Source organism: Oryzias melastigma, linkage group LG14, assembly GCF_002922805.2.
Source record: "Oryzias melastigma strain HK-1 linkage group LG14, ASM292280v2, whole genome shotgun sequence".
Classification (NCBI taxonomy): domain Eukaryota; kingdom Metazoa; phylum Chordata; class Actinopteri; order Beloniformes; family Adrianichthyidae; genus Oryzias; species Oryzias melastigma.
The window spans coordinates 12,959,568-12,985,807 of record NC_050525.1 but is presented as its reverse complement, the minus strand read 5'-3'; the positions used below and the strand labels follow the sequence as shown (position 1 = coordinate 12,985,807).

At 38.9% G+C, this 26,240-nt stretch overlaps 1 protein-coding gene across 8 annotated transcripts in view; it reads right to left on the bottom strand.

The window, feature by feature from the left end:
* Nucleotides 1–6,596: 6,596 nt before the first annotated feature.
* zmp:0000001168 (signal-induced proliferation-associated 1-like protein 2) overlaps nt 6,597–26,240 on the bottom strand; it is a 39,519-nt gene continuing 19,875 nt past the window's right edge. For 4 of the 8 annotated variants that reach the window (XM_036215210.1, XM_024265775.2, XM_024265773.2 and 1 more), the window contains exons 4-17: nt 26,116–26,240; nt 25,852–26,040; nt 23,849–24,023; nt 23,647–23,750; nt 22,494–22,651; nt 21,009–21,615; nt 20,657–20,931; nt 18,033–18,425; nt 17,563–17,686; nt 17,352–17,484; nt 16,411–16,509; nt 15,927–15,999; nt 14,586–14,664; nt 6,597–10,858 (exon numbers count right to left, since the gene is read on the bottom strand). In XM_036215210.1, the coding sequence (XP_036071103.1) occupies nt 10,715–10,858; nt 14,586–14,664; nt 15,927–15,999; nt 16,411–16,509; nt 17,352–17,484; nt 17,563–17,686; nt 18,033–18,425; nt 20,657–20,931; nt 21,009–21,615; nt 22,494–22,651; nt 23,647–23,750; nt 23,849–24,023; nt 25,852–26,040; nt 26,116–26,240 (2,678 nt within the window). In that variant the 3' untranslated portion in view covers nt 6,597–10,714. Of the gene's footprint in view, nt 10,859–12,388; nt 12,530–13,445; nt 14,238–14,515; nt 14,665–15,926; nt 16,000–16,410; nt 16,510–17,351; nt 17,485–17,562; nt 17,687–18,032; nt 18,426–20,656; nt 20,932–21,008; nt 21,616–22,493; nt 22,652–23,646; nt 23,751–23,848; nt 24,024–25,851; nt 26,041–26,115 lie in introns of those variants that run through there. The other 4 variants (XM_024265776.2, XM_024265777.2, XR_002918594.2 and 1 more) reach the window with 4 other exon arrangements.

The following is a 26,240-nucleotide window of genomic DNA, read 5'->3' as shown; positions in this document are numbered from 1 at the left end:
AAAATGACAAAAACGTCAAAATTTGTCTGTAAATTTGAGTTTAGTGGTAATTAAATTGAAACATTTGGAACAGGAGGGATCTAGCACAGGTGGAGTGGAGTGTGTTACACTGGGCCATAGCTTGCTAGCATTTGTTTTGAAGAAGCATCTGAGTTTCCATGCATGTCTACTGAGAGACTTCACCTGTGCGACATGCTAGCATCTGGGACATCATTAGCTTAGAACACCACCCCAAGACATTCATGGAAATTTCCACCCTCCCCATCTCTGTACTCACATGTACTTTTACAACTTTTTCCCCTGTTTTTGATTGAGTAACCTGAAGCTGCAACAAAGTCTTTCCAATTAAAATACACAGACACCAAGCGTTAGCTTGTACCAGAAGTCGGTGCTAATATTTTAGCTAAACTAAAAACAATATAACCTCCCTAAGCTGTAAAACCAAACAGATTAAATATGTAAACAGGAGAAAGACCTCAGGGATTAACTATTTATGTTCCTGTGTGCACATTTGTGAGGAACCTGGAAAATCTTTTTTTTATTCTGGCAGATGAACAGAAGCTATGCTGCACATTAGCCTTCCTCTCTATTTATTGTATGTGGGGCAACGGTGGCATGTCCATTTAAAATTCACATGCCTGTGAGTCTAAGCACACACATTACCTCTGTATTTACAGAACATGGATGAGTCAGACTGGCGTTGAGCCCTTGAGCTGTGTGTGTAACACGTAGCCACCAGTGACGAGAGTGCTGCGCTTCAGCCCAAATAAAGACATAAACCGGTGCATTGTTGTGATCATCTGTCCTCCTGGTGTCAGGACCACAGAGATAAGTGTTTTTCTGTTGCTGGTGTTTAGAGAAGCCTTCCAGAAGACAAAGTCCTGGGAAATGTTTGTGTGATGTTGTCGTGTAGTATTAGGACCATGGAACAAGCCGTAAAAAATGATTTAATCCCACGTTAGCTGTCATAATTCAGGAAAAAATCTTGAATATCCACTTAGGAGAAACGTTAGACTTTACTTGTGTTTATGGGCTGTTTTTTTCCCAGTTTAAATGTTTGTATGGAACTACATGATGTGCAAGATGCAGGAAAGATTGCCCACGTTTTCAGTCTAAATTCATCTCATCAATCCAGATTGAACAATCTGATATTGTTAAGGATTCATATTTGAATACCACCAAAATCCAAGGATCTGAATAATCTGGAGTTTGCTTCTATTTGAAGTCATTTCACATGTTTGGGCATGTAGAAACAGATTCTTCTGGACACCTTTCACCAGGAGGGCTCAGACATGCAGCAGAACAAAGACTTGATGGAGACGCAAATTTATCAGATGGCGTGAGAAATTCTCGGATGTACATATGTAGGTTAATTGCAAATATTTGTAAATTTTTGAATTTTTTTTAGACAAATAAAATTGAAAGAGGCAAGACAGTTGATGGATGGCTATTTGAGACATAATTTTTATTGCTTTATTTTCTGAAACACTCTTATAGTTTTGTTTTTGAAACAGTACTATTTTGTTGGGCCAGTCCAATTCAAATGCCTTCATAAAAGACTTTCACAGCATTGAGAAAATAGACAATGTTCATAAATTTATCTTCATATTTAACCTTAGATAACGTTATATCATATTTGATACCCCTATCTCATTACCAAGGTCCAATCTTTCCTTAAAAACCCATCGTATATAACTTGGTCCATGTTTTCTGCCCTGTAATGGATTATTGTTCCACTAGGGGCAGTAGAGAATATTCCCTCATCATTTTAAAATGGCGGCCTCTATGAAATCTCAGACATTTTTGGTGGGAAATGTTTTGCTAATCTTCAAAACTTTATAGAGAGAATAACTTGATTAGTATTATTTAATTATGTATTTATTTTTTTAATTTAGAAGAAGTTAATGTTTGTTTTTTGATAATAAAACTTTTTTTTTTTTTACATGGAAAGCAGATTTCCCTTTTTTAATTTTTAAATTAAAAAATAGCATAAACTAAATGAATTCTTTAATTACAGTTATGTTAGAAATGTGTGGATTAAATTTGAGACAGTGGGTTAATATGGTGTTTTTTTTTTTTTTTTTCTGAACACGCTTGTTGATGTTTTAGAATCTTAAACTAAGATTGTTGTGAGCAAAAACTTACCAAATCACTTGACGAATCACAAGTGATAGCATCTGTCTATTTTTTTTTCGTGGATTTGGGTTTCTAAACATCTTGATTTCAACAAATTTGAAAATTTTCTGTCAATTTTTTAATGTATTGATTTTTACAGGGTATGTAGAAGAGTCAAGTCCTGCTGTCTGTTTAGCGTCACTCCTTGTACCGCAGAAACACAAAGTATCCCTAACTGTGTTCCCACATAAGAACCATAATGATCATTTGTGACAGTGGAACCCTTTTTCAAATTTGGGGATTTAAGATTTGACTTGGACTTCCAAAAAGGATTTTGTGAAGATCTCTGGAGCACTGAATGTATTCATATTCTACACTTTATATTACATTCTTTCACTCACAGCTTTACTCAGATTGGTGAAATCTAACATACATTTACAACAAATACATAAATCTGCAAAACTGTTTTGTAGAACCACAAATCCCACAACTGCAAAATCTGTGTAAATCCAGATGTTTATAATTGAAATCAAGACATGAAAATGTGCTCTTTTCTCATTTATGGAGTTGAGTAAATTCCTGCATAGATGCATCTCATGGCCCCTTACGCACTGTCAACACCGCTTTTCTTGCTCAGAAAGGCACAGCTGCTGTGTTTTTTCTGGAGGACGCTGCAGAGGGCAAACCTCTCTGAGCAGCTGCTGCTGTCCTGCAGATGTTTTGTTGAAAGCCTTTTCTTTTATGGCATAACTTTGCAAGCTGCACTGCGGCCTGAAGGACAAAAGTCATCAAGTCAGAACAGGATACAATCAATACTCAGACTCCTCCACGGATAAAAGGAATCCTATTACCCAACCACCTGCACCCTGACAGTGATAAAAGTTTATGAAACCGTGTACTCTCAGACTTTTGAACTGTGCCTTCAAAGAACTGAACTGACTGCTGACATCTCTTTTGATTATGCAACAATTTCATCTAAGTGTCTGTCGATGTCTGCGTCGTCGTGAAGGGGAAAAAAACAATAAAGGACAAACCTGCTATAATATATTTTAAGATGTTCAGATGACTCACTTTCTAGGCTGACACCCCCCGCCCCCTCTTTGCCCCAGACTGCTGTAGGCACCGTTATAACACCCATCCTCTCTCCTTTTAGCCCCTTTCTTTTTAAAACACTGTTAGTTCGGACTCATCAGGCTCCGTGACCTTTATCAATTATTTTCAAGTCCCATCTGCATGCTCTCTGCTATAAAAATAACATTTTTTTTTAAATAAATGCAAGCCTTGAGGCTACATGGTTCGGTATAGAAATGATCTTGCTTCATTTAAGACCCACTGTAAAGAAAATTGTGTTTTTAACATGTTCTTATGATCATGATGGAGAACTTATATAAAGTAAATTAGGCTCAAAATTGCATTTCTGATTATTTCTTTATCCAAACCTTGTAAATCAGGAGCAGACAAATACATCCTGTTTGAGGAAGGTAGTAACTGTGACATAAGTGCCACATGGTCCCTGCTCCATTCTGATGCATCCACTTGTAGACGACTAGTTTTCGTCGTCTGAGCTGACATCTGGTTCAAAACTGTTAGCTTATGGTGGTGAGGGGGGCTGTAAGCTAGCAGGAGAATGTAAACAACGGGATGATAGGAAATGGGGGCGGGCCACAGCTCAGAGACAAATTTCTCTGCCATTTTGAAAAACATATGTCCTAGAAAACAACATGTATTTTTTTTTATTTGGGCTAAAAACAACACTAATTGGAACGATTTTGCAGAACTGATTTTTAATTGCAGTGATCAATATTTTATTTCATCTAAAAGTTGACATCTTTCCCTGTCGATCATAAAGAACGGAGTTCATTTTCAGCAGTCTGTGTTGTTGGCTTGACAGTAGTTGTACCTTTGCAAAACTGAAAAACATGTTTTTCAGTGTGTCTACCTGGTTGTTATGGGAACCAGCAGCCCACCTCTGCATCATGTCAGCTATGAAAGCTTGTTGCTTTTAAAACCTCAAGTAATTTATTTGATTAATGCACTGAAAATATTCACTTTGTGGATTTATTGCTAATAAATAACGGAACAAGATTCTGGAAGTCTTCTTGTGTCTCACTGCAAATCTTTTGTTTTCCTTCTGCAGCTCTTTGTAAAGATAAAGATAAAAGGCAGAGCATAAATAGAATGGCCTAAGTCACTGATAGAGGCAGAACAATTGTGGTAGGAGCAGCTGTAACAAACCCCACAGGTTCTGGAGTTGGCTCGGTCAGCAAGTTTCAGTTCCTTGTGGGAAGTTAGAAGACAAAGAGCATCTGTGCAGCGGCTTACAGGATATCAGCAAACATCTTTTTCACAGGAGTTTTGAGTCATCCAGGACAAGATCTTGTCTGCACTTGTTCGACTGCCTCGAATGACAAAAAGGAAGTTAAAGGGTCTGCCTCTTGGAATTATTCCAGATTGGTCACAGAACTTGCAAGAATGAGAGACACTAAACCTCCACAATACCAACTCTGCATGCTCTGGGAACCTTATAATCCTCCGCATCAGCAGTTGGCTGACACAGCAGGATTAAATCAAAGCTTCTGTTGCTCAACAGCTGAAGTGATTTATTCTTTCTTTTTTTCATATTCAAAATAACAGAAGTTCTCCATCAAAGACTTGTGGAAAGGGTTTACAAAGAAAAGCCACTTTATTGTCAGGGCTGCCTGTAAAAATGAAAAAACAAAAAAAGTTTGCAGGGTGTTATTTAAGGAGCGCAGAAGTCAGACGTCGTTTGATTGTGAGGAGAGAGGAGCGGGTTTAAATCCTTCCTGTCAGAGCTGCCAGGATTGTTTTCAGCAGTGGGACAGATTTACACCTGAATCATACTGCACATGCTCAGCTGCGCTCTGCTACTCTGTTCCCCAGATTCACATCGCAGCATATTAACCGCGTTCTGCTGACTTTAGCACCATGTTCCACGGCTTGTCTTTGAGGTGTAATTACTCGGCCCATTAAACAGTAAAAAACAGCCGTGAATGCTTCCTCCACATGGGTGCTCTTTCATATTAAAGAAATCTTACTGGCTAAATGATTATCAGAATGTAATGGCCTCTTTTTTTGGCGTTCTGCCCTGGGTTTATCTTTGTTCACCTTGGTTGTTTTAAATCTAATTTCTGGATTTACTAAATGACAATAAAAGTAAACAGTTTGGTTTCCCACTAGTCTCTGCTGGAGGCGCGCGGGCTTTTATGTGAGAAAACAAAAGCTAAAAACAGAATTTAGGTCACGTCTGAAGTTCTGGAGTTTCGCATAATCTGCAGTCAACCTGCATGGGAGGAAATATGTCAACATATTTTTTTGCTCTTCGATTGTAAAACCTTTAAAATATCTTTAAAATCTTTAAAATAGACAATCCTTCACATTTAGTACTTCCTTTTTTGATACAAGTAAGCTAAAATATTTTCCTTTTTAGCATTATCAATCAAACTTTTTTGTGTTTTTATTTATTATTTTTCCTGTTTGAAGTTTGCATGTGGTCCCCATGCATGTGGTTGACTCCAGCTTCCACCCACTCTCCAAAAACATGCTGGTGATTCTTCTACATTGCCTCTAGGTGTGCATGTGTGAGTAGGGCTGGGTTGATAAAATTGATAAATCGATTTAAATCGATTAAAGCTGGACTGATCAATTATCACCTCATAAAAATATTAATCTATTTAGCACATAAAGCTAAAGCTAATTTTGAATGGAATCTCCTGTAGGATGACTAATGCTAACGCTCGGTCGACCTAATCATACATAGCTACTAAATTAACATCTTTATCTACTCACAGGTATGAATTTTCCAAACTCTTGTAAGGAAACATTTATTTAAAGTAATTGTGGTCTAAAATATTGTTTTTCTTCATACTGTCTTCTTCTGGACTAAAGTGTACTGCTGTAGCATGATCGCCACCTAGTGGCCAAACTGAAATGCCCTCTAGAGGAAGCAGAACAATGTTTACAATGTTAATGATCTGAACATTTTTGTTAGAACTTTTGTTAATAGCTGTTTGTATGCTATTAATAATCTCATTATTTCAATAATATATTAGTTATAATATATAATTTATACATTTTACAGTATTTGAACTGTTTCAGAATAATATAAATATATCGAAAACATATAGTGGATTATGGATGTATTTTTAAACAAAGGTGTCTAAATGTGTAAACTTAAAACTGAATTGAAGAATTGAAAAGAACCAGAATCAAATCGATCCAGGCTTTTGTGAATCAAATTGAATCGTTTCTGTAAATTATAATCGAAATCCAGCCCTATGTGTGAGTGTGTGGCCCTGTAACAGACTGGCAACCTGTTTAGGATCCTTTGCCCTGGGTTGTCTCTAGCATCCATGGGACCCCAAAAAAGGACTCCTTTTCTTTAGATTTCTGTGACAAACACAATCAAAACCCTTCAGACATCACCACAACCTTGAATCTTCATTTCAAAGCACCATCAGTCATTTCACGCACCATTTCCTTTTTAATTCTCTTTTAAAAATCATATATTTGTTGGTTCTCTTGACAATCCGTGGTACTCGATAAACCATGAACCTTCAGTCATGCTTAAGATTAACAACACACATCTATTGTCACTCTCTGATCTTCAGATCACGTGGCACTCCATGACTTTCCGGCGCCCAGCAGATAAAAGACCAGCTGTTGCCATGGCCTCTTGTGAAAACCCCTCATCTGCTGCCAAATATTCACAACAATAAAACCTCAGTTAGTGCAACCAAAGGCAAAGAAATGAAATCACTAAGCTGGGTTGACATACATTACATTTTCAGGTAGGCACAAAGTCAGAGAAATGAGCCTTTACATACAGCCAGTATGCGGTTCCACCATCCATTCTGAAAGATTTACTCATTAAGGCATAGCTAATGGCGTCATAAGACCTCATCGACTACCAGAGAGTTGTAGCTGAGACAGCTTAATGTTAGAATATAGGATCTTCAGTTACATTAAATTTCAGGCGTCCTTTTAGCCGTCACTAAAACAAAAGAAGCAGATTTTCTAACCGAGTCCGTCTTCCCTCCTCATTCTGTTTCACATTTTCATCTTCACCTGTTCAAACAGCTACAACACATTTGTGTGATTAATAAGTTACATTTTCTTTTTTGTTTTTATACACGCACAGGTACAGAGAGAAGGGAAGGGAGGATGGAAGTTGCTGGGCACGCTTTCATGCTCAACCAACCTCCTACAATCTAATAAATATACAAGACACAGTCAAACAGGTTTTCTGACACTAACCTGTTGAAATGAAGAGGAGGTCTCCATGATGTGGAGGACATGAAACGAGGAGCTGCATAATCATTCTGCGACAGGAGGACACACCCAGTGCACTAACATGGAACAGTTCAGCTGTACATACAGTATCTTCACATACCGATAAAGTTTGGATTTATAATTTCATCTGTATATACTGTATCTTGATATGCTGGTACCGGGTATTCACAGTGACTCTAAAAGAACGTTACAAGAGAAAACTTTGTACAAGAAAAAACGGAGAAAGTCTGAGTGACGTTTGGCATCCCTTTGAATAAGTTCAGTTTTTAGTTTTGTGGGAAATTCAGCGGAGCTGCACGTGCTTTTTTGTTGTTGTTGGCACTGAGGAGAAGCAGTCAGACTCCTCTGAGCACGCTCTGTCCCTGCAGAGAGGCGAGGTAAGGCGGTGTCGAGGGGACGAGGTCTAATCCACCTTCTCATGTTGAGTTAGCATAAAAAAGAAAGAATCCAAACCCAGGAAAAAGTGCAGTACTGTCACAAAAAATACACAACAGGGTGGAATGGTATTTGATCTACCTCTACCACACCTATAGGCCAGAGGAAACAACTGACTGAAGACAGAGCCGTACATTAAAACACTTAGATACAGTAGTCTGGACTCCATTACCTGTTAGTTCATTTGTTAATTATTCTGTAACACCAAACAAAGATGCAATAAACCTTGTTATTAAAAAAAATAAAAGTAATTAGATTTATTGCATGACTCACGTTGATTTGACACTTAAAGCTCCTTTTGTTCATCACAAACTCACAAATACGTTTTAAAAAACTAGTAGAATTAGTGTTATGTTAAAGCATTTGCTTCTCATCAATATTAATTTTATTAAATCCTGTTTAATTAAAAAATTACATGTAGTTGTTTGGTCAATAATATTAAAAACCTTTTTTCCAGCTCATTGGAAAGCATTTGACTTGATACTTTGTTTTGAATACATATTTATTTAATTTAAGAAACTATTTTATGCAAAGAAACATTTGCATAACACAACATATTCTTTCAAACTTTCCTGACAGTGATTTAATTTTTATTCAAACAAACTTACCTTTTTAAGAGATTAAAAAGGTTTAAACTTCATTTGTACATTCTTATCTTTTTTTTTTGATAATTCTCGAGTTCAATAAATGATAACAACTAACATTAGTAGTTTTTTTGCATTTAGAACATTAAATTTGTCGGTTATTCATCTAAAGCCGAATCTGACTTCTTCCCCTACCCCTCCAATCGAAGGGGTATCCAAAATACTTTTTAAAGGGTAGAGCGAACGGACTTGGAGTTCTGTATCCCTCTGCCGGTAGGGCGAGCTGCATCGTGCTGTGCCACGGAGGAGAGGCACTTAGCACTGAAGATTACATTTACATTTAAGTACCCTTTAGCATGACCTTTTTAAAGTTATAAACCAATTTTGTTACGTCTTTCCAAGCGTTAGCATCTCTGTGCTAACGTTCTGACTGGCAACTATTGATGACGTCATCAAGTGGTTATAACATCTGAATTTGAAGACTTTAATGCCCAAATTCCTTCCCTACTCACTATATAGTGCACTAGGAATTTCCCAAAAGTCTTTGTGGAGCATCTTTTTCAATGAATATATTCATGTAAAAGTTTTTTGGTCTTCTTTTTATAATTGGTTAAAAAAAAATATATATATATCACCATAAACCCTTTAAATTGGAGAGATATTAAAATAAGATTATAATTAATTGATAAAAAATTGGACTTTCTGATTAACAATTGATTGTGATTTCAAAGATTTCAAAGATTTTTATACATAATTGCAAACCCTTAAAGGTGAACACTGACATTAACGGATTGTTGAAGCCCAATGAGGCAAATTTCCTTTGTGATTTTGGGCTATATAAATAAAATTGAATTATTAAACTCTTAAACTCCAAAACTTTACATTGTATTAAACACAAGAATGCCCAGACATTATTTAATTTTTTTGATTTGTTTAAACTGTTGATAAAGATCCTTTTTTGGTTGTTTTTTAAGTTATGTTTGTGGATATTATTTTCATATTTGTCTTTGTCTCATCATTGATACTGATGTTATTGACAGATATGTCTTGATTGTTTGTGAAATATTTACTTTAATATAGAATAGGGGAGAAAGCTGTTCCTCCAGAACGCTCTGTTTGGAGAGCTAAATGTAGAGGTAGGGGAAGATTTCAGATTCGGTCAAAAATTTGAGTTTTTATTTTCATTTGGACTGGGGGTGAATCTTTATTAAATCACTGCTTGAATTTCACGTTTGTTTTCAGAAATTCATTTTGAAATTCCTACTAAACCCTTTAGTATTTAAAGTCAAATTAAATTAGACAGATAAAGATCCAGACTGAGTTCAAAACTAGTTTATGATGAGCCACAGGTCTTTCCAAACATAAAATCAACAAGAGTCGCGCATTACTTGAAAGATTATTTTTATATATGATTTGAAACCTCATCACAAGGCGTCACATTTGTTCTTCCAGCGGTAAATGAAGCTGCCTTGGTGGCGTTGGGAGCAGATCTTCTACAGTATGGCTGCTACAACAGTGAGGCTTAAAGAGCTACAGGAGGAGGAAGCTGAAGAACTTCTTTCCTGACAAACTTTTTATCTTCAGTTTACCCCCTTTTTTACACTGTTTGTCAAAGATACATCCAGGAAAAAGAAACACAAAAAAGAAACAGTTCACTTTTCACTCCAGTTTAAGCCCCTCGATCTTGTTCACATATGAATTTCCCTAAAAAGATAGTTTGCTGAATACAGTACTTCTGAGAAGTGAGTAAAGAGGAGAATAACGTCCTTACATAACAGACCTTGCTGTAAGGGGCCAGTCAGTTTGCATCATTAGTTCATCTGAAGTAGAAGGCAGCCTTCAGGCTCAACATTTGCCATTTTTTTCGCCCTCTTGGGTTACATCCTTCCACAGTCAGAGTGGCACAGAAAATAGTTTACATCTATTACTCGTGATATAATCAATGTGTGATTCGGTCAGTTGGATATGAGACCACCAAACATGCTTTAAAGTGTCTCTCCGTCTTAACCACTACGGTTTTTACTGCCTAAACACAAGTGCTACTAAGCTGAGTTTGTCAAGTATTTGAAACACACAAATCTCCACCCCTGATCGGCACACCGACGCTGCAGCCTGTGCGTGACGCCTTTTTCTTTCTCTCTGCCAGGGTTTTTATTGTCCAACATCGCCTCAGACAGACTGTGGTGGTCGTGTGTGTTTACAGCTAAACAGGAACCAAATAAGTGTGCAGAGCGCAGGAGTGCAGGGTTTGTGGGTGCAAACAAGGGGAGCTAACACGGCTTGTTGACATTGCACAGCAGCTCGGTGACCTTGATGAGGCGGGCCACTGTGCTCTGCGACTCCTCCTGCAGCCGCTGGTTGTTCTGCCGGAGGCTCTGCACCTCGGCCTGCAGCATTGCCTTGTCCTCTTTCTCCTGCAAGACAAGGGCACACAACAAAACAAAAAGCTGTCGCTCAGGTGGCTGTGGCAGGGACGGGAGGACAGCGGCAGACAGAGCTGGCAGCAAAGGAAACTTGGGGGTGCGTGAAAACGGCGAGTGAAGGAACACAACAATCAAAGCGGAAACGCACAACAACATAGCAGTGAGAAAGAACAAAACCACACAAGTGCACGGAAACGATTAGTCAGCAAGCGGTTTGAAACTTTCTTCCTTTAGCTGTCAATCAGCTAAGCTGATTTCTACTATTGCATATTGTTTTCAAAATGGCCGCTTTAGGGGTTACAGGTGAGACCTTAATCTTTACAAGGGGAGTAGAGCTGCGAAAATCAGTTTTCAGACTAATCGAATGTTTTATTTAAATATCTAAAGATGGAATTAGACTTTTCAGAATTTTATATAAAATAAAAACCCAAATTGAACCACACAACCCTTTTACAAAAAGTTAATAAACACGAAACTCAAACTGGATGGTGTAACTTTTAGGGGTCTGCGACCTGATGCTCCGGCGCCACACGTGGCTCTTTGGGTCTGAAGAAAAATTCGGATGATTTCAGAAGTTAACAGGTTTGTAGTTTGAGTAAATTTAGTTTATATCGTTTTTTGTTATTTTAAAACACATATTAGCACAAGAGTGTTTAGCGGTATAGAAGCAAAGTTCTCAACTTCTTGACACCTAAATTCATTTCCAGTGATGAATAAAATTACTTGTCTTTTGTTTTCAGGGAGAAGCTAAATTTGGGTAATTTTGGCGTCAAAGTGATTTGATTGCATTTACATGTATAGATTTTTGTTTAAATTTTTTTTCTAAAAAATTCTTGTGATCATGAAAAACTGGTTCTAATTCTTTTTTTTGTTTAATGACAAACCAGTTCTAACTTTTTAAATGAGAAACCAGTTCTAATTGTATCCTTTAATAACGAAAAAACTAGTTTTTTTGACAAAACTAGTTTTATTATTTATTTTTTTTATTTCTCTGTTACTTTAGGGGCTTTGTAGATTGCACACTACTGCTAAAATGTTTATATTCGATGGTAAAGAGAGAGAAGAAATCATAGTCATCATCATAGTCATAGTCAAAGTCATAATGATGGATATTGAGTATTTTATTTTGAAAGGAACTTGTGTGTGCTGCTGTCAAAATAAATACAAAGTGAAATAATTTTTTAATCGAAAGACACAACACAGTTTTCCTTCAATTATTGTATATTTTTAGAAGTTTTTTTTAAATAAATGAAATACTGTGCATTTTCTTTTAACTTTGCAGCTGGATTTTGGTCTGTAAGGAACAAACTTAAACGTTTTTAAAGGTTGCAGACTCCAGCTCTAACTAGAACTCAAAGGGCAGACAGTGAGATTTGAATCTCTAATTTGAAAATGAAAAGCTCATGTTCAATTTGGAGCAAGTTAGTCCAGTTGTGCAGCCAGAATTTCTTTCTACTCAGCTGTTATTGCTACGTGTGATTTTCATAGTATTAATAAGTAAGAAAGCAAGCCAGATCATACCTCTTCTTGTTGGTCCAAACTCCCAACACTTTCACCTCAGCTATCCACATTCAGACATTCAGAGTTGTGTGGTCCAGACCAAAGATTGTTTTCCAGGAATGTCCGCTTTTGTTCGCTTCGTGAACGCTCGTCTGAACCCTGCTGTAGACCAAACAAGCAAACTCTGGTTTGCCTGGAAACAAAGTTCTTTGGTTTGCTTGAAGGGAACTCAAGTGGTTCTCACCTATTGTTTGAACCCCGGCGGGTTTTCCAACATGGAAAAGAGCAAAGCCAAAACAAAAAGCTCATGTTTTATGCAAAGATTGGAAATGCTACCACTGTGTGATGATTGCAAATCTTCCAATTATTGATCCACTCTCAACAGTGCAGTGTGAAAGCAAATCAAAGAGAGCAAATATTAATTTTTTTAAGCTAAGGGTGTATTCAGATAGCTTAATTTAATCAAGTCCTTAACCCGGTGTTTGGTTTGTAATCATACTGCCGTCAACCAGACAATTCTGTTCGGATTGTAAACAAAACCAAGTTTAAAGATCTCTTCAGTCATTGGCTAGGGATTATGAGAGTGAGGCAAAGCATGAGATAAAGAAGTCGTATTTTTCGGTATCTTTCACTTTTTCATATTTGGCTGCATTCTGACTGAAAATTTGTTTTCGGGGAAAGCAAACCCTTGTTTACTTTAAGCAAATCAAATGTGTCCCGTCTGAATACACCCTAAATTTCCCAGAAAGCTCTGTTAAATTAGTGAATGCAGACCTTTTATCTTGTTTTGGCTTTAAAGTTAAAGCTAGCTGTCTTTTGCTATTTTTTATCCACACCTCTCATTAGCTCATAGGGGTGTGTATTGGCAATACGATATATATCACGATAAATATGGCACAATAACACGATATATCCTAAGACAGTACAAGACATTTTTTTTTCCTTTTTTTTAACTGCCAACTAGCAGTTGGGGTTTAAGTGGAAAACAAAAGTAAGATGCTGAACTACACGTTTGCTCATACATAATTAATTAAATATCATCTTGGCAGCATTTTAAATCAATACAAGTATCACCAAATGAAGTATTGCAATATTTTACTGAATTGATATTTTTTAACACCCTTACTAGCTAAAGAGTTTGGAATCACTAAAATGATCAGCTACTAATAAGCCTGATTTGCTACACCAAGTTTCACCAAATTTAAAAGAAAAAAAAAAAAACTTTGGGATTTTTACAACAAACATTATGCAAGAATCTAAAATGATGAACAAGTTTTCCAAAAATTTAAGTTTTAATGTGTGATTCTGTTATTTGTTTTGCCGTCAGGAAAAAGATCACAGTCTGTCTTTATTTACATTTAGTTCACATCTACACAGCATCAAAACTTTCTGGAAATGAGGTGAAAATGAAAACGGAATAAAAAAATAATCAAGTAATTTAGCTGATTTATCCCCTAATTGTTTCATGTGTTAAGTTACGAATCATTTAAAGTTACAGTTTTTGGTCCAAATCTAGGACTTGCGTCAAAGACTCATGGAGCATCTCTTGCTTACATACATGGACATACACAGAGACAGTGCTGGCAAATAAAAAGTATAGAATAAAAATAAAGTGACAATAAATAAATTAAATAAATAGATTTCGAAAGAAAAAGGAAAAAAAAAATTAACAATCCACACAATGGCAACTTATTCAGCATCTCCGGCTGCAAAAGTCATGAGATGTGTTCTGGGGATGCAGGTGGTGGATTTTGTGGCGTTTGTAAGGCAGCGGCGTTCCACATCAGAAACAAGCATCAGAGTTCGTCACATACAAGGATTTTGAGGCATCAACAAGAAAGGTAAGGAGAGCGACATAGATTCACTTCTGCTGGAAATGGCAGAAAAAAAGAACTTACAGCCAACAGAAAAATACATTTTTGACACGGGGATATTTCAAAATTCTAATTCAAATGTTTCTGTACACAAAACTATAAATAAATAAATGCATTTTTAAAGTGTTTTTGCTTTTAATGCGTCTCTGCAGAGAGTCAGCTGTGACCTGAAGAGGCTGTACGGATGGAAGCATTTGTAAACACGTCTGCATGGGCAAACAAGAAATCTTGCCTCGGCGACAGAAGCTAAAGCAAGATAAGTACGTTTTCCTACCTGCTGGCTCTCTAGTGGAGCTCAGTGAAAACATTATCACAGAGTATAAGATTCATGGAAGTCAAAGCACCTTTTGCAGGTCGTCCTGCAGCTTCTTCAGCATCCCCTCCAGCTGCGACACCTTTTCCTCCAGGTGGCCTGGAGAGTCACTGCGGCACACACAAGCAGAACCGTCAGCAAAAAGAAACAGTGCCAGGAAGATTTCCAATCAGATCGACAAACACATTCTGTGGAAAGTTTCAGCCTGACGGGAAAACTCAATGATTTAACTTTTCAATTTGTTTGATTGGCAGTGGAGCCGTTTGTCACCCTGATAGCTCCAGCGCTTAAGACCGTCTGTGCTTGCTTTAATGAAACCTGTAACATTAGATCCATTTATACAAATTGCCCCGTCTCGGAGTAAAACCATTCAGACAGAGTGCACTCATCCCACAGTTCGCTCCGTGAGCCTGTAGTTATTAATTAAAACTGCTCTCCGAGGAATGCTGGAACAAGGGTCTCCTGATCGTTTGAAAAGTGCGGGGCGCTTTTATTTAACTTTCACTGCAGGGCTTTGATCTCACAGTCATGCAGTTGTTTTTTTCTCTTTCTTACAATCTCTTATCAGCAAAAAGGTTGAGGGAAGTTAGAAAATCTAATCTTAAAAACTTAATGTAATTCCTGCTGACTCAAAGACAAAATGAGTTCCAGGTTTTTTGGGATTTTGAAAAAAAAGTTAGGCTTTCACTCTCACCTGCTTTAACATTTGTCATCCTGTTGTTTTGTGCAAAAAATATTCGGAGAAGTGCAAGATCATTGACTTTTTCATTTTAAATGACCCGGACTGAAAAGGTCAGCTTGTTATCCTTTTATCTTCCAAGCATGCCTGAGTTTTTTTTCCTGACTTCTGCTCCTGGAACCAGACTAAAACTTAAAGGGCACCGCCTCATGCCAAAAAAAGTACAAAGGATTTGAGTGTTTATTAGCACATTAAAGTTTAAATTTTACACCTAATTTCCTTTTATTCCTGAATTGATGCTGGGTCCTCAAGTAAGATCTTTATGTAGCCACGAGGGGGCAGAAGTCTCCCTGTGCTGGTCCCCAGCCTGGATAAAATATGAGGTTGTGTCAGGAAGGGGTGAAAATCTGTGGAGACCCCTGACAGGATAAGCCAAAAGGTGAACAAATTTGAGCCTTTTAGATACATTTTAGGAGTTTTTATCTGCTAAAACAAGTAAAGTGATGTATTAGAAGATAAAACTAAGGTGCAAGAAATTCTAGCATCTAAAATCACAAATAGTTTTAAAATATTTGAGAGTACAGAACGTCATAAATAAATCAGAATTCGTAGGTCACAGCTGAAAAGTTCTCATTTGAGCACAACCAAGGACAGAGTGAAGCGAAAGAGGGATGGAAAAGTGGTGGAACCCACCTATCCTTCGAATCTCTCTGCTTGCCATCGGTCTGATCAGCTCCTGCTTGAGATGAGTCGCTGGCTTTGCGGTCTGTTACAGGAACATCAGCATAATTCAACATTGAAAAACCCGTTCATAACATTTCTTTTCAGTATTTCCTTTCCCAGCTGAGCTTCTGTCATACAAAAAGGTCGATCTTCTCCTAATAAACTATATCAACAAAGGAATTAGTTTTCTTCCCTTTTAATGATTGCAGGGATTTGCTCACATTTAAGGTTTGAAAGGTCAAAAATCTTGGAGGACATTTGGACGTTTACATGTCAGACTCCAGATATTTGTAGCTTGATAAAAGTCAATCTGATCCCTCCTATCCAGAACAGTCAAAGGTGAGAGACGTGTCTGTAAATGTGCAGCTATTTGCAAGAGAAGAACGTATATTTTTTTTGTTTCTAATCACTATTTTTTTTACAGTTTAACAGCAAAGGAGTGTGTGCTCCTCACCCTCTCGCGACAAAGCCTCCAGGATGCTGCGGCAGGCGGTTGCCAGGTCAGCTATGGACTGCCACTCCTCATCAGTGGAGTCTGTGGTTTCCGACAGCACTGGGAGAAAAGAGGTGGAGATTTATCACTCCGACTTATGCAACATCCCGTGTCTTGCTGCCTCTAGACTGCAGCGATACGACAGATTTGCATGGTTGCAGATGCTGCTGGCAGCTGGATCCTGCAGGGACAAAGAGCTTCCACCAGAGGGAGCTGTGGTGCAGGGGAAGGCGTCAACAGATGTTGGCATGCTGACCTTTTAAAGTTGCATTATAGATTTCAAAACTGAGATTAAGTCAAGACAAAGGCAAAAAAATTATTATAATAAAAATAAAATAATAATAATAAATACCCAGGAAGAAGAATGAAAGTGAGATCTCGCACAAAGCTCGAACTTTAGCTCACTTCACAGCTTTTTAAAATGATTAAAACAAAAACATCCACACAAAAAATTGTAGGAATTTGGCGAGAGCATGAATGTCTCGCAGGGTCAGTGGCAATGGAGCAGATGGTTCAAGAGGGCTCCTTGATTTGGAGCTTTTTAAAATAGCACCCCCCACTACCCATCTGTCCTTCTTTTATTTGAGTCAGGCAGGGGGTGGCAGCAGAGCAGGGGTGATATTAGATTAGTGGAATAGTGGGCAGCACGCATGAAAGAGGGGAAACAAAGAGAGTGTGGAGTGGACAAGAGGGAGGATAATGAGGAGAGGGGCTTAAACCCTCAAAGAACCCCTATAAAAAGAAATGTGTGGTACAGATTGGACAGAAGTGATGCTATTGTGTCATCTGATGTAAAGTAATAAGCTCTTTTACTTCTCAAATTAGAAACATTTATTATTTTAGATGAGCATATTCATCTGTTTTGGTCAGTTTGATAACAAATGTCAGAGATTGTGACTCACTCTTGGTGATGGAGTTATGCAGGCTGAGGGCTCGTGAGTTTCTCTCAGCTCGGTCCACACACGACAGCCGGGACGTGCAGAGGGAAGGGTCACTCGCCGACGCTTTGTCATCACCGAACTCGGTTCCCATGAACTGTAAAAATAACCAGAGGATGAGACGACAGGGAAATCGTGACGGTAAAAAGTCGTTTGCTCCGCCTTCGCTTGTCACCTGCTCCTCCTCCAGGGGAACTTTGGGTTTGACAGCCAGGATCAGATCAGGCGTGTCGTCCCTCAGCTCCCTGACGTTCTCGTAGATGTGCCGATCCTTCAGTGCAACATTGTCATATACATGTCTGTCCAACAGGGAGTGAGGGAGAAGAAAGGAGGATTTAAATCATTTTATTTTTAGCCAAATTTCAGTTTTAAAGCCACAAACTGAGTCTTTTGAAAAGCAGTAGCTGTTAGCCCTGTAACCCCAAAAGGGATAGAGGGGGTTAAGAAAATGAAAGGATGGAAATCAGCTGAAGTGGTAAAACAATATTTTTAGAAAGACAGTGTATTCTTGCAAAACTGCTGCAAAAAAGGAAACACCTCATGCAAAAAAAAAAAAAAGATTATTCTTCAGTTATTCAATGAAGCTATAAGAAAAGCCCTCAAACAGACGTTACTCTTGTGTGATGCTCCAGCAGTGACACTCACCCGTCACATTCATCCGTGTAGTCCAGCTGTCTCTCCAAAGAGAGGCTGCGGGGGAGCAGTGGGCTGATGCCCTCCTGGCTCTGATTGGCTGGTGGTTCCTGCAGGGAAGTGACCCTCAACAATGGGAGTCTGGGTGGCGTGAGGAGCGACCCTTGACCTCCCTCACTTTGGCCCTCCTGAGACGACTCCTCTTCTGGCCTTTCCTCCTCCTCCTGTGGCTGCGTGTCTATCGTCTCCTCCTCGCTCGTCTTCAGCTCGTCGTCGTTCTCCTGCTGCTGCTCGTCCTTCTCCTGGTCCTCTCTGTCGTCCAGCACCCAGGCCTGTCCTGACCGGTCCTCGCCTGGTTTGCACTCAGCGTCCTTGATGGCCTTCTGGTAGAGCTCAGAGAAACTCCTGTGGAAGCCCAAACAATGACAGGAAATCCAAAACTAGAAAATATTCTTTTTAAATGCAGCTTTTAACCAAAAGTGGCAAACATGGTGGTAATGGATAATTGAAACCAATTATCAGCCTTTTAGTGTGTTGCTGCTTCAAGTATAGAACATTAGGTAAGAAAAATCTCATAGTTTACTTTGAAAATAATTTTTGTGCAGAAAAATGTTTAATGTTATCAATTTCTGATGTCTCCAAACCTCCAAAGAGGAGAAAATGTAATTCTCTGGATGGTTTCAGTGTTTGATCAGTAAGAGAGACAACAGTAATCATCTCAAATTCACATTTTTGCTCTATTTCCATCTAAATATGACAAGAATGTTGACTAAAAACATTTTAGAGTTTAGCCCTTCAAAGTAAGGAAAGCTAACATGATGAAAATCTCTCTTGAAAACAGAGTTTTCACACGTTGTTAACCGTTTTAAATGAAAATGTGGTCAGGACAAAATCTCACTCTAAAGCAAAATTGGGAGCATACATGATGATTACACAACTGCATCTTGATATAACATTTTTGTGACTTAATGCCCACTGTGAAGCACTGCGATGAGAGAGTGAGGATTTGGGGTTGCTCTAAACCAGGGGTCTGCAACCTGCTGCTCCAGAGCCACATGTGGCTCTTTCATCTCTCCATGGTGGCTCCTTGGCTAAACATAAAATACTTAATTTGCATTTATTTAATTTAGATTAGTTAAATGTATAAATTGATGTCTGAGGTGCACATAGATGATAAACTATGTAGGGTTTTACATCCATGTTGAACTGTAGAAGTCTTGTTTGCCCAACGCTACCTCCAGAATGAACAGATTTTATATGCAAAGCAAAACTTGGGTAAAAAGTTTGATCTTTTATGAGTTAAAAGCGTATATTTTCTTGTGCTGCACAAAATTTGTTACTAGCTGCCCAGAGCTGCACTGGGATGATCTTTTATTTTGAAAATAAGTAAAAAAAAAAAAAAAATCACATTTTGAGAGATTCTAGGTTCTTTTTATATTTTTGCTTTTGTTCGTGCCAAAAAATAGACAAAATACACATTTTTTATTAAAAAAAGATCGTGAATGCAAATTCAAATTTCTTAAAGGCTAAAGTGAGACTGTACGTCTCCTTCTAGGTTTTGATCAATAGATCAAAGCCCAAATCGTTCTTTTAATGTTAAAGGTTGCTGACCCCTGCTCTAAATTAAAGAACAGGAACTGCCTATAGTAGCTGAACTCAAGGTAATATGCAGAAATTCTGATTAAATACTGATGGTCCAACACTTTTGGAGTCAGTGTCTGTAATAGAAAATGACTCATTTTTGCATGAACTCATTTAAAGTAAAAACATCAATCCAGTTAAAATTCATTTTACGTTATTTCCCCAGACCCTTCATAAAACTGAAAAGTGAAGGACCAAATGAAACAAATGAGAGTGTCATTTTGGGGTCATTTTTTTTACAGCAATGTAATAAAGATGCTTTATAAAAAAAAGAGAATATTTCTGGAAATGTGCAAATGAGTTTGCCTAGAATCAAAACTGGCAGGCAATTTGAATCTTTTTCACAAACAATATTGTGATGTTGTAAATAAAAATGCTTTTTTTCTGATTATGATCAGACACCATCAGGGATTTATTAGTAGCGAATGACCCACACTGATAAAATGTGGGTTTTTGGTGTTTTTAACACATTCTTGTGGAATTTTCCTCATGATAGAAGACAAATATATACATATATATTTAAAAAATGTAGCTTAAAATCCCATTTCTGAGTATTTCTTTAGTCAAATTGTGGTAAATTAGGAGCAGACAAAAAATGTGGTTTGAAAAAGAGCTTATTTGTGACATAGAAAGTATGCTGGTTGAGCCACAAACTCCCTGCTGATCCATTCAGATGCATCCACTTGCAGACAAATGCATCCATGTATGTTTTAGTTTTCCAGTTATTGATGATGGGAAGAGGGGTGGTGTTGTTCCCAGCCAACAGTCTACAACTAAAAGGTGAATTTTTAATGAACACGTGCCGCTCTGCAGAAACTATGTCCTATGTCAACAAGTTTTTTTTATTTGGCTAAAAACGACATAATTATAATTGAATTCCTCTGAGAATGCTTTTACAATGATCGAAATGCAGCTGCTATTACACTAAGCTCCGCCCCTAACGTGATTGTTTTTAAGCAGTAAACTGATCGACCAAATTCTGCTGCCTGTCTCACCTGCGAGGCTTTCCGTTCTCGTCCGGCGGGATGACGGTGATGTGGATTTTGTGTGCGGTCCGGAGCAGCCTGCTCCTCTCCTCCAGACTCAAGTGGACCAGCGAGTGTCCGCAGAGCCGCACCACGCGGGCCCAGAGCTGCAGGCCTCCACTCTCAGCGTAGCAGAACCTCTGCAGCTCTGTCACGAAGCCCTCTTCGTTCATCAGGAAGCCGGGCTGGCCCACTCCGTCCCGCAGCGGCGTGACCTCCAGGGCCACACAGCCCCGCGTTACCATCTGAAACATCAGAGCAGAACCGATGAGTCCAAAAGAAGATGAGCTCAGCAGAGTGGCATCTCAGTGCGAGCACCCACCTCAAGCCTTTGCACCACCTCCTTTAAGTCCTCCACCTGACTCTCCAGCATACTTATAGACACGGACTCCCCACGCTCATAGAAGATATCCAGGCAGGGCCCCCCCTCTTTGACCTCTGCCACCACCTTCCAGCCAATGACGTCGCGGCAGGAGCAGTTAAACATCACCCGACGGGAGCTCCTCTCAATGAGCACCACGTACTCCACCGACACCCCCAGCAGACAGGGCAGCTTGTGCTCCCCGCCCTCCCCATCCCCTCTGCTGTTGACCATCACCCCCCATACCAGCGCCCCGGCACTGTGCAGCTCCGCTCCTTTGGCACTTTTCAGCTTGTCTTTGCGCTTGCTGCCCAGAGAGAGCAGGGGGAACTTGGTGGAGGAGTCGATGGGCGTGGTGGTCACGTAGTTCTCCGCCAGGTCCTTCAGGTACTCCTGCCGTGTGCGCGTGGCCATGGAGCGGAACTTCTCTGCCTTTTCTGCAGCATTTTCGGCATTTACTACTTTTGCTAGGAGGAAGTCTCTGAAGGCGGGCGAGCGAGGGAAGCGAGCCCCCTTAGGGAACAGAGGTCCAAATAACGGGATGTCTTTGGAGCGCGTCACGGCCACACTGTGAGGGAGAAGGAATAAGTCAGAGATGGCTGCAGCAGAAATGATCAGTCCATGTCTTGGTTTCTTACTTCCACCTACACAACTGTTAGTAACACCAACTTTACACTAATTTAAATCATGAAGAAATTACAGAGGGGCTGCACAGTGGAGCAAGAAGGTTCAAAACTCATCTTGGACCGTTCTGTGTGGAGTTTGCATGTTCCCTTTGTGCATGTGTGGATTTTCTCTACCACAGTCCGAAAACGTGCTTCATTGGTTAAATAGTGACTTTAAGTTGTCCATAGGTGTGCATCTGAGTGTGGGAGTGATTGTGGGACAGATTAGGATCCTGTCCAGGGTGTACCCCGCATTTGCCCAACGGTAGATGGGACAGTCGAGTTTTTCAGGAGTTCAGAGATGAATGCTTGATCTTATGAACTCTACGTTAAATAATGGTGTATATCAGGGGTGGGCGAACTTTTTGACACATTTGGGCCTGACCAAAGCAGACGTGTGACTTGTCTACCTCATAAGAGAAGTAAATAACATGGAATCGGGATAAAAACATTCTTTAAAAAATATATATGTATGACATTTTGGAGTTTTTATCTCAGTATTGTGGCTTTTGTTCTCATTTTAATGGCAGTTGCATTGATGGGGTTGATGTCCATCAGGGAAGACTACAAACTTTAAGAAATGCTGTGTTCATGTGGTGTTAGAATGATCAGAAAAATGACTTTTTGACTCAGAAAACACACATGAATGTCAGAAAACAACTTCACAATTTCAGTTTTGGTTCAACAAAAATGAACAAACGTGCACGAATAAAAAGTACTTCTGAAAGAGAACTAATAATAATTTTAATCATGAGAGTGAGCAGGAGGAATGGAGTCAGACCTGTAGTAGGTTACATCAGCACAGGGCTGGTGGACCTGAACGATGATGAAGACGTGCTGGAAATGGGAGCGGATGGACTTGGGGGTGAAGGGCAGAGCGCCGGGCTCCTGGAACACGATGGTCACGATGTCATTTCCAATATGTCGTTTCCGAAGCAGCTGAGGAGAAAAAAAACAGCAGACTTTCATGATAACATTCATGAAACTAACTAAGACTAAAGTGAACTTAAATAATACAAAACACTTAAAATGAAAAGCATTTTACTAACACACATATTCAGAATAATAAATAATTATTTTTTTTGTAAATGTTATTATAGATCTTAAGGAAAACGATAACAATTATTGTTAGATTTAAAAAAAAAAAAGTAGATTAAAAGAAGGAAAAATATATTTTACCTTTAGATTTACATAAATTTGCAGGAACAATCCAAACAAAGCAGTTTAAACTTCAGCAGCTCAGTTCAAAAGAACCTTTTTGTTTAAAATTCTTACGCATTTCTTTTGAAAAATTCTTTCACATAGAGAGACACGGAGGTGGGAGTGTCATGGTTATGGCCTGCTCAGCTTTATTTCAGGTTTTCATTCATCTTAATACAACTGATTCAATAACAAACACAAAACTGGCTTTAATTATCTTAACATTAACACATCACAATTATTAAATTACATTTATAAGGATATAGCTGTGCTTTGTCTGTCATTTTAGTTGAAAAATCTGATTATTTTTTAGCCACAAATATGAGACACAACAAAAAAAATATCTGGATTTTTTCTGCTCAAATATACAGCTAAAAATGTAGATATTTATTAGAATTACGAGACATTAAAGACAACCACTTCTCAAATCGTTGGTTTTAAAATAAAATGATACAATAAAATACGTCGCCTTTTGTCTGCTGTGAATGTAAACCTTTAATCTTGGTATGTGTTTTCACAGCATCTCCATAAATGACAGAAAACAGGCTTAAAGCTGAATGAATAACTGCGAGGCAACATGGGTGGGCGTAAACACCGGGGGGCAGGATTTTTATGTCATGCTTGTTGTGGAGGAGAAAAGCTTTTGCCAAAGCGTGACAGTCGGAACGCACATAAATGTGCAGTAACAGCCTCCTTCTGATAATGAGCTGATCACTTGAGTGTGATACCTTTACCTGCTGTGTGTTGTTGGCGGTGTAAGGGAGCATAGTCGAGACGTGAAACATAATTTCGTAGTCTTGGTAGCGTGTGTAGAGGGAATGTTTTCCTGTGGAGTCCGCTGCAAGAAACACAAACAGGTCGACAAATTAATGATTATCATCTTTAGACAAATAACAAAAAGGAAGAATCATTTGTGTGGTGCAACGTTCAACTCACTCTTGTTATCCAGCTGAGCTCTATATTTCTCCCAGCCCTTCAGGCGCACTCGATCTCCAAGTAAATCCAGGAACTCCTCGAATGCTGGTCCAGAGCTCTCGTTGTTGTACATGTCCTCCTCTGAGCTCTGCCCCGCCCGGCAGTACATCACACCTACCTTTCTCTGAAAATTCAGCTGCATCGGGAGACAAAAAAACAACAATAACTCACTATCCTGATTCTGATCTGTTAACACCTTACACCTACAACCGTTCACTTTGGTCGTCAGATCAAAATCTTCCCAGAACAAAATTGAAACCCCCCTGGAGACCTGTCCTTTTAACGCAGCAGCCCCCAGACTCTGAAACGCCCTGCCATTAACCCATTAACTCCATATTTTAAAAAAGATTCTTAAGAAATGTTTATTCAGACTGGCTTTTTGGTTAACCTTTATCAGTTTGACTGCCTTTTACTTGTTTTTACGTTTTCCTACTTATGTTCTTTTATTTATTTTATCCTATTTTATAACATTTGTATTGCCTTTTAATTTTTACTTGTGAAAAGTGCTATATAAATACATTTCTTCTTCTTCTATTAAAACGAACTTTAGATCTGGGGTGTAGGGAAAAATCGATTCAAAGATATATTGTGAGATTTCCTCCCAAGTAAGAACTATGTAGTCGATGTCTCATAACAACAAAAACTGTGAGGCTGACGGAACATTTAACACAAGCTGGCTCTCATAAGATCTCGTTGTTTCGTGGTCTATTCAGTGATACCTGTATATGGCGATATTTGGTTTGGTGATAATTGTAATGATTTTAAATGCTGATGAGACGATATTTATTTCATTATTTATTAGCATCCTTCTGCTAGTTGACAGGACAGCGCATTGAGCCTTTTTAATCAGCTCTAGACTGCACCAAAACAACAAGATCTGACGAGATTTAGCTTGTGTTAAATGTTCAGTCAGCCTCGCAGTTTTTGTTGTTATGAGACATGTACTAGTTTATTTGGGATGGGTACCGAACTGAAACTCTGTGGCACGTTGCTGCCAGTAACAGTATGCAGTTGCAGTGCTTAATGTTGTGATCATCAAATAAAATAAATTTTATTAAAATGAGAGATGTATTAATATTCAGGTATATATTTTTTCTGAGTCACACTCTTTAAGGAGCCATACCATGATTTTCTTAAGCTTTTCAGAGTGAACTATATCCATATATATGATAATATATTACCTTCGGAACACTAAAAAAAAAAGAATTATTTATGAAACATGAGTTTTTTGCTGATCACCACTAGCTCTGTAGAGAAATTGAGGTTTTGGTGTTAGACTGGAGACGGTGCTGGCAGAGCAGATTCTTCCTGGAGGGGGCGGTTCACATCGTGCTGAGGTCAGCACGTTTCCACCCGCACGTTTTTGTGGGTATGGGAGGGGCTGCTGTAGCCAGCGCAGCTTTTTAGAGGATTAGTCTCAAATGCATGAATGGATCAAAATACCACTTTGAGGTTCATTATAGTGAGGAATGAACAGTAAAATGCATTTAAAACCTCAAAAAGTTGAATTTTCATGGTAGGGCCCCTTTAAAAAAAAATTGTGAAAAGTTGTTCTGGTCTTGGGATATATCGTGATATGTACTGTATTGTGAGATTGGTATCGGGATACATATCGTGACGCCAGGCTCTTGCCTATACACACTCTCATTTGATTTATTGGATTCTAACATGACTTTCTCATTTGTATTCCTCAGTTTATGATTTAGAAACACTGTTTCCAAAATCCCATCTTCACACAAGCCGCTGTCTAACACCGTGTGTGCTATCAAATCTGACACTTTATACCTGATTTATTTATTTTTTACCACAGAAAAGGAGAAGCTACCTGCAGCGCTGTCGGTTCCTGGAATTGTTCAACAACTTCCACAACTCATAAAAAATGTATTTCACAATGAATGAATGCCTTAAAATATATGAAGATAAAAATATGTTTTAGTCTGAAAATAACTCATGGACACACTCACCCCCTGCTCGTCCAGCTTGAGCAGCGTGTCCCGTACTTTAGGGGAGTTTGAGGCCAGACGAAGGCAGTGCAGGTTGAGTTCAGGCAGGATGAACTCCAGCAGCCGTTTAGGAGACAGGCCTCTCGGGGTGGTGTGACGGGCAGCAGAGGGGACCGACTCCTCCAGGATGGAACCTCGCAGCGTCTTCATCTGTACAGAGGATGCATCGTCAACACCTGACAACACCTGAGTGGATGGAGCCTGCAGGTGGAGTAAAGTCTCCACCTCTGTGGTGCGAAAGATGATCCTGTAGTTGTACTGAGCTCCACTGGATCCTTCCTTCTCCTCTCGCCTGAAGCTGATGGCGACTGGACCGAGGCGGTCGTCAATGCCGAAAAAGTTCTGGTGCT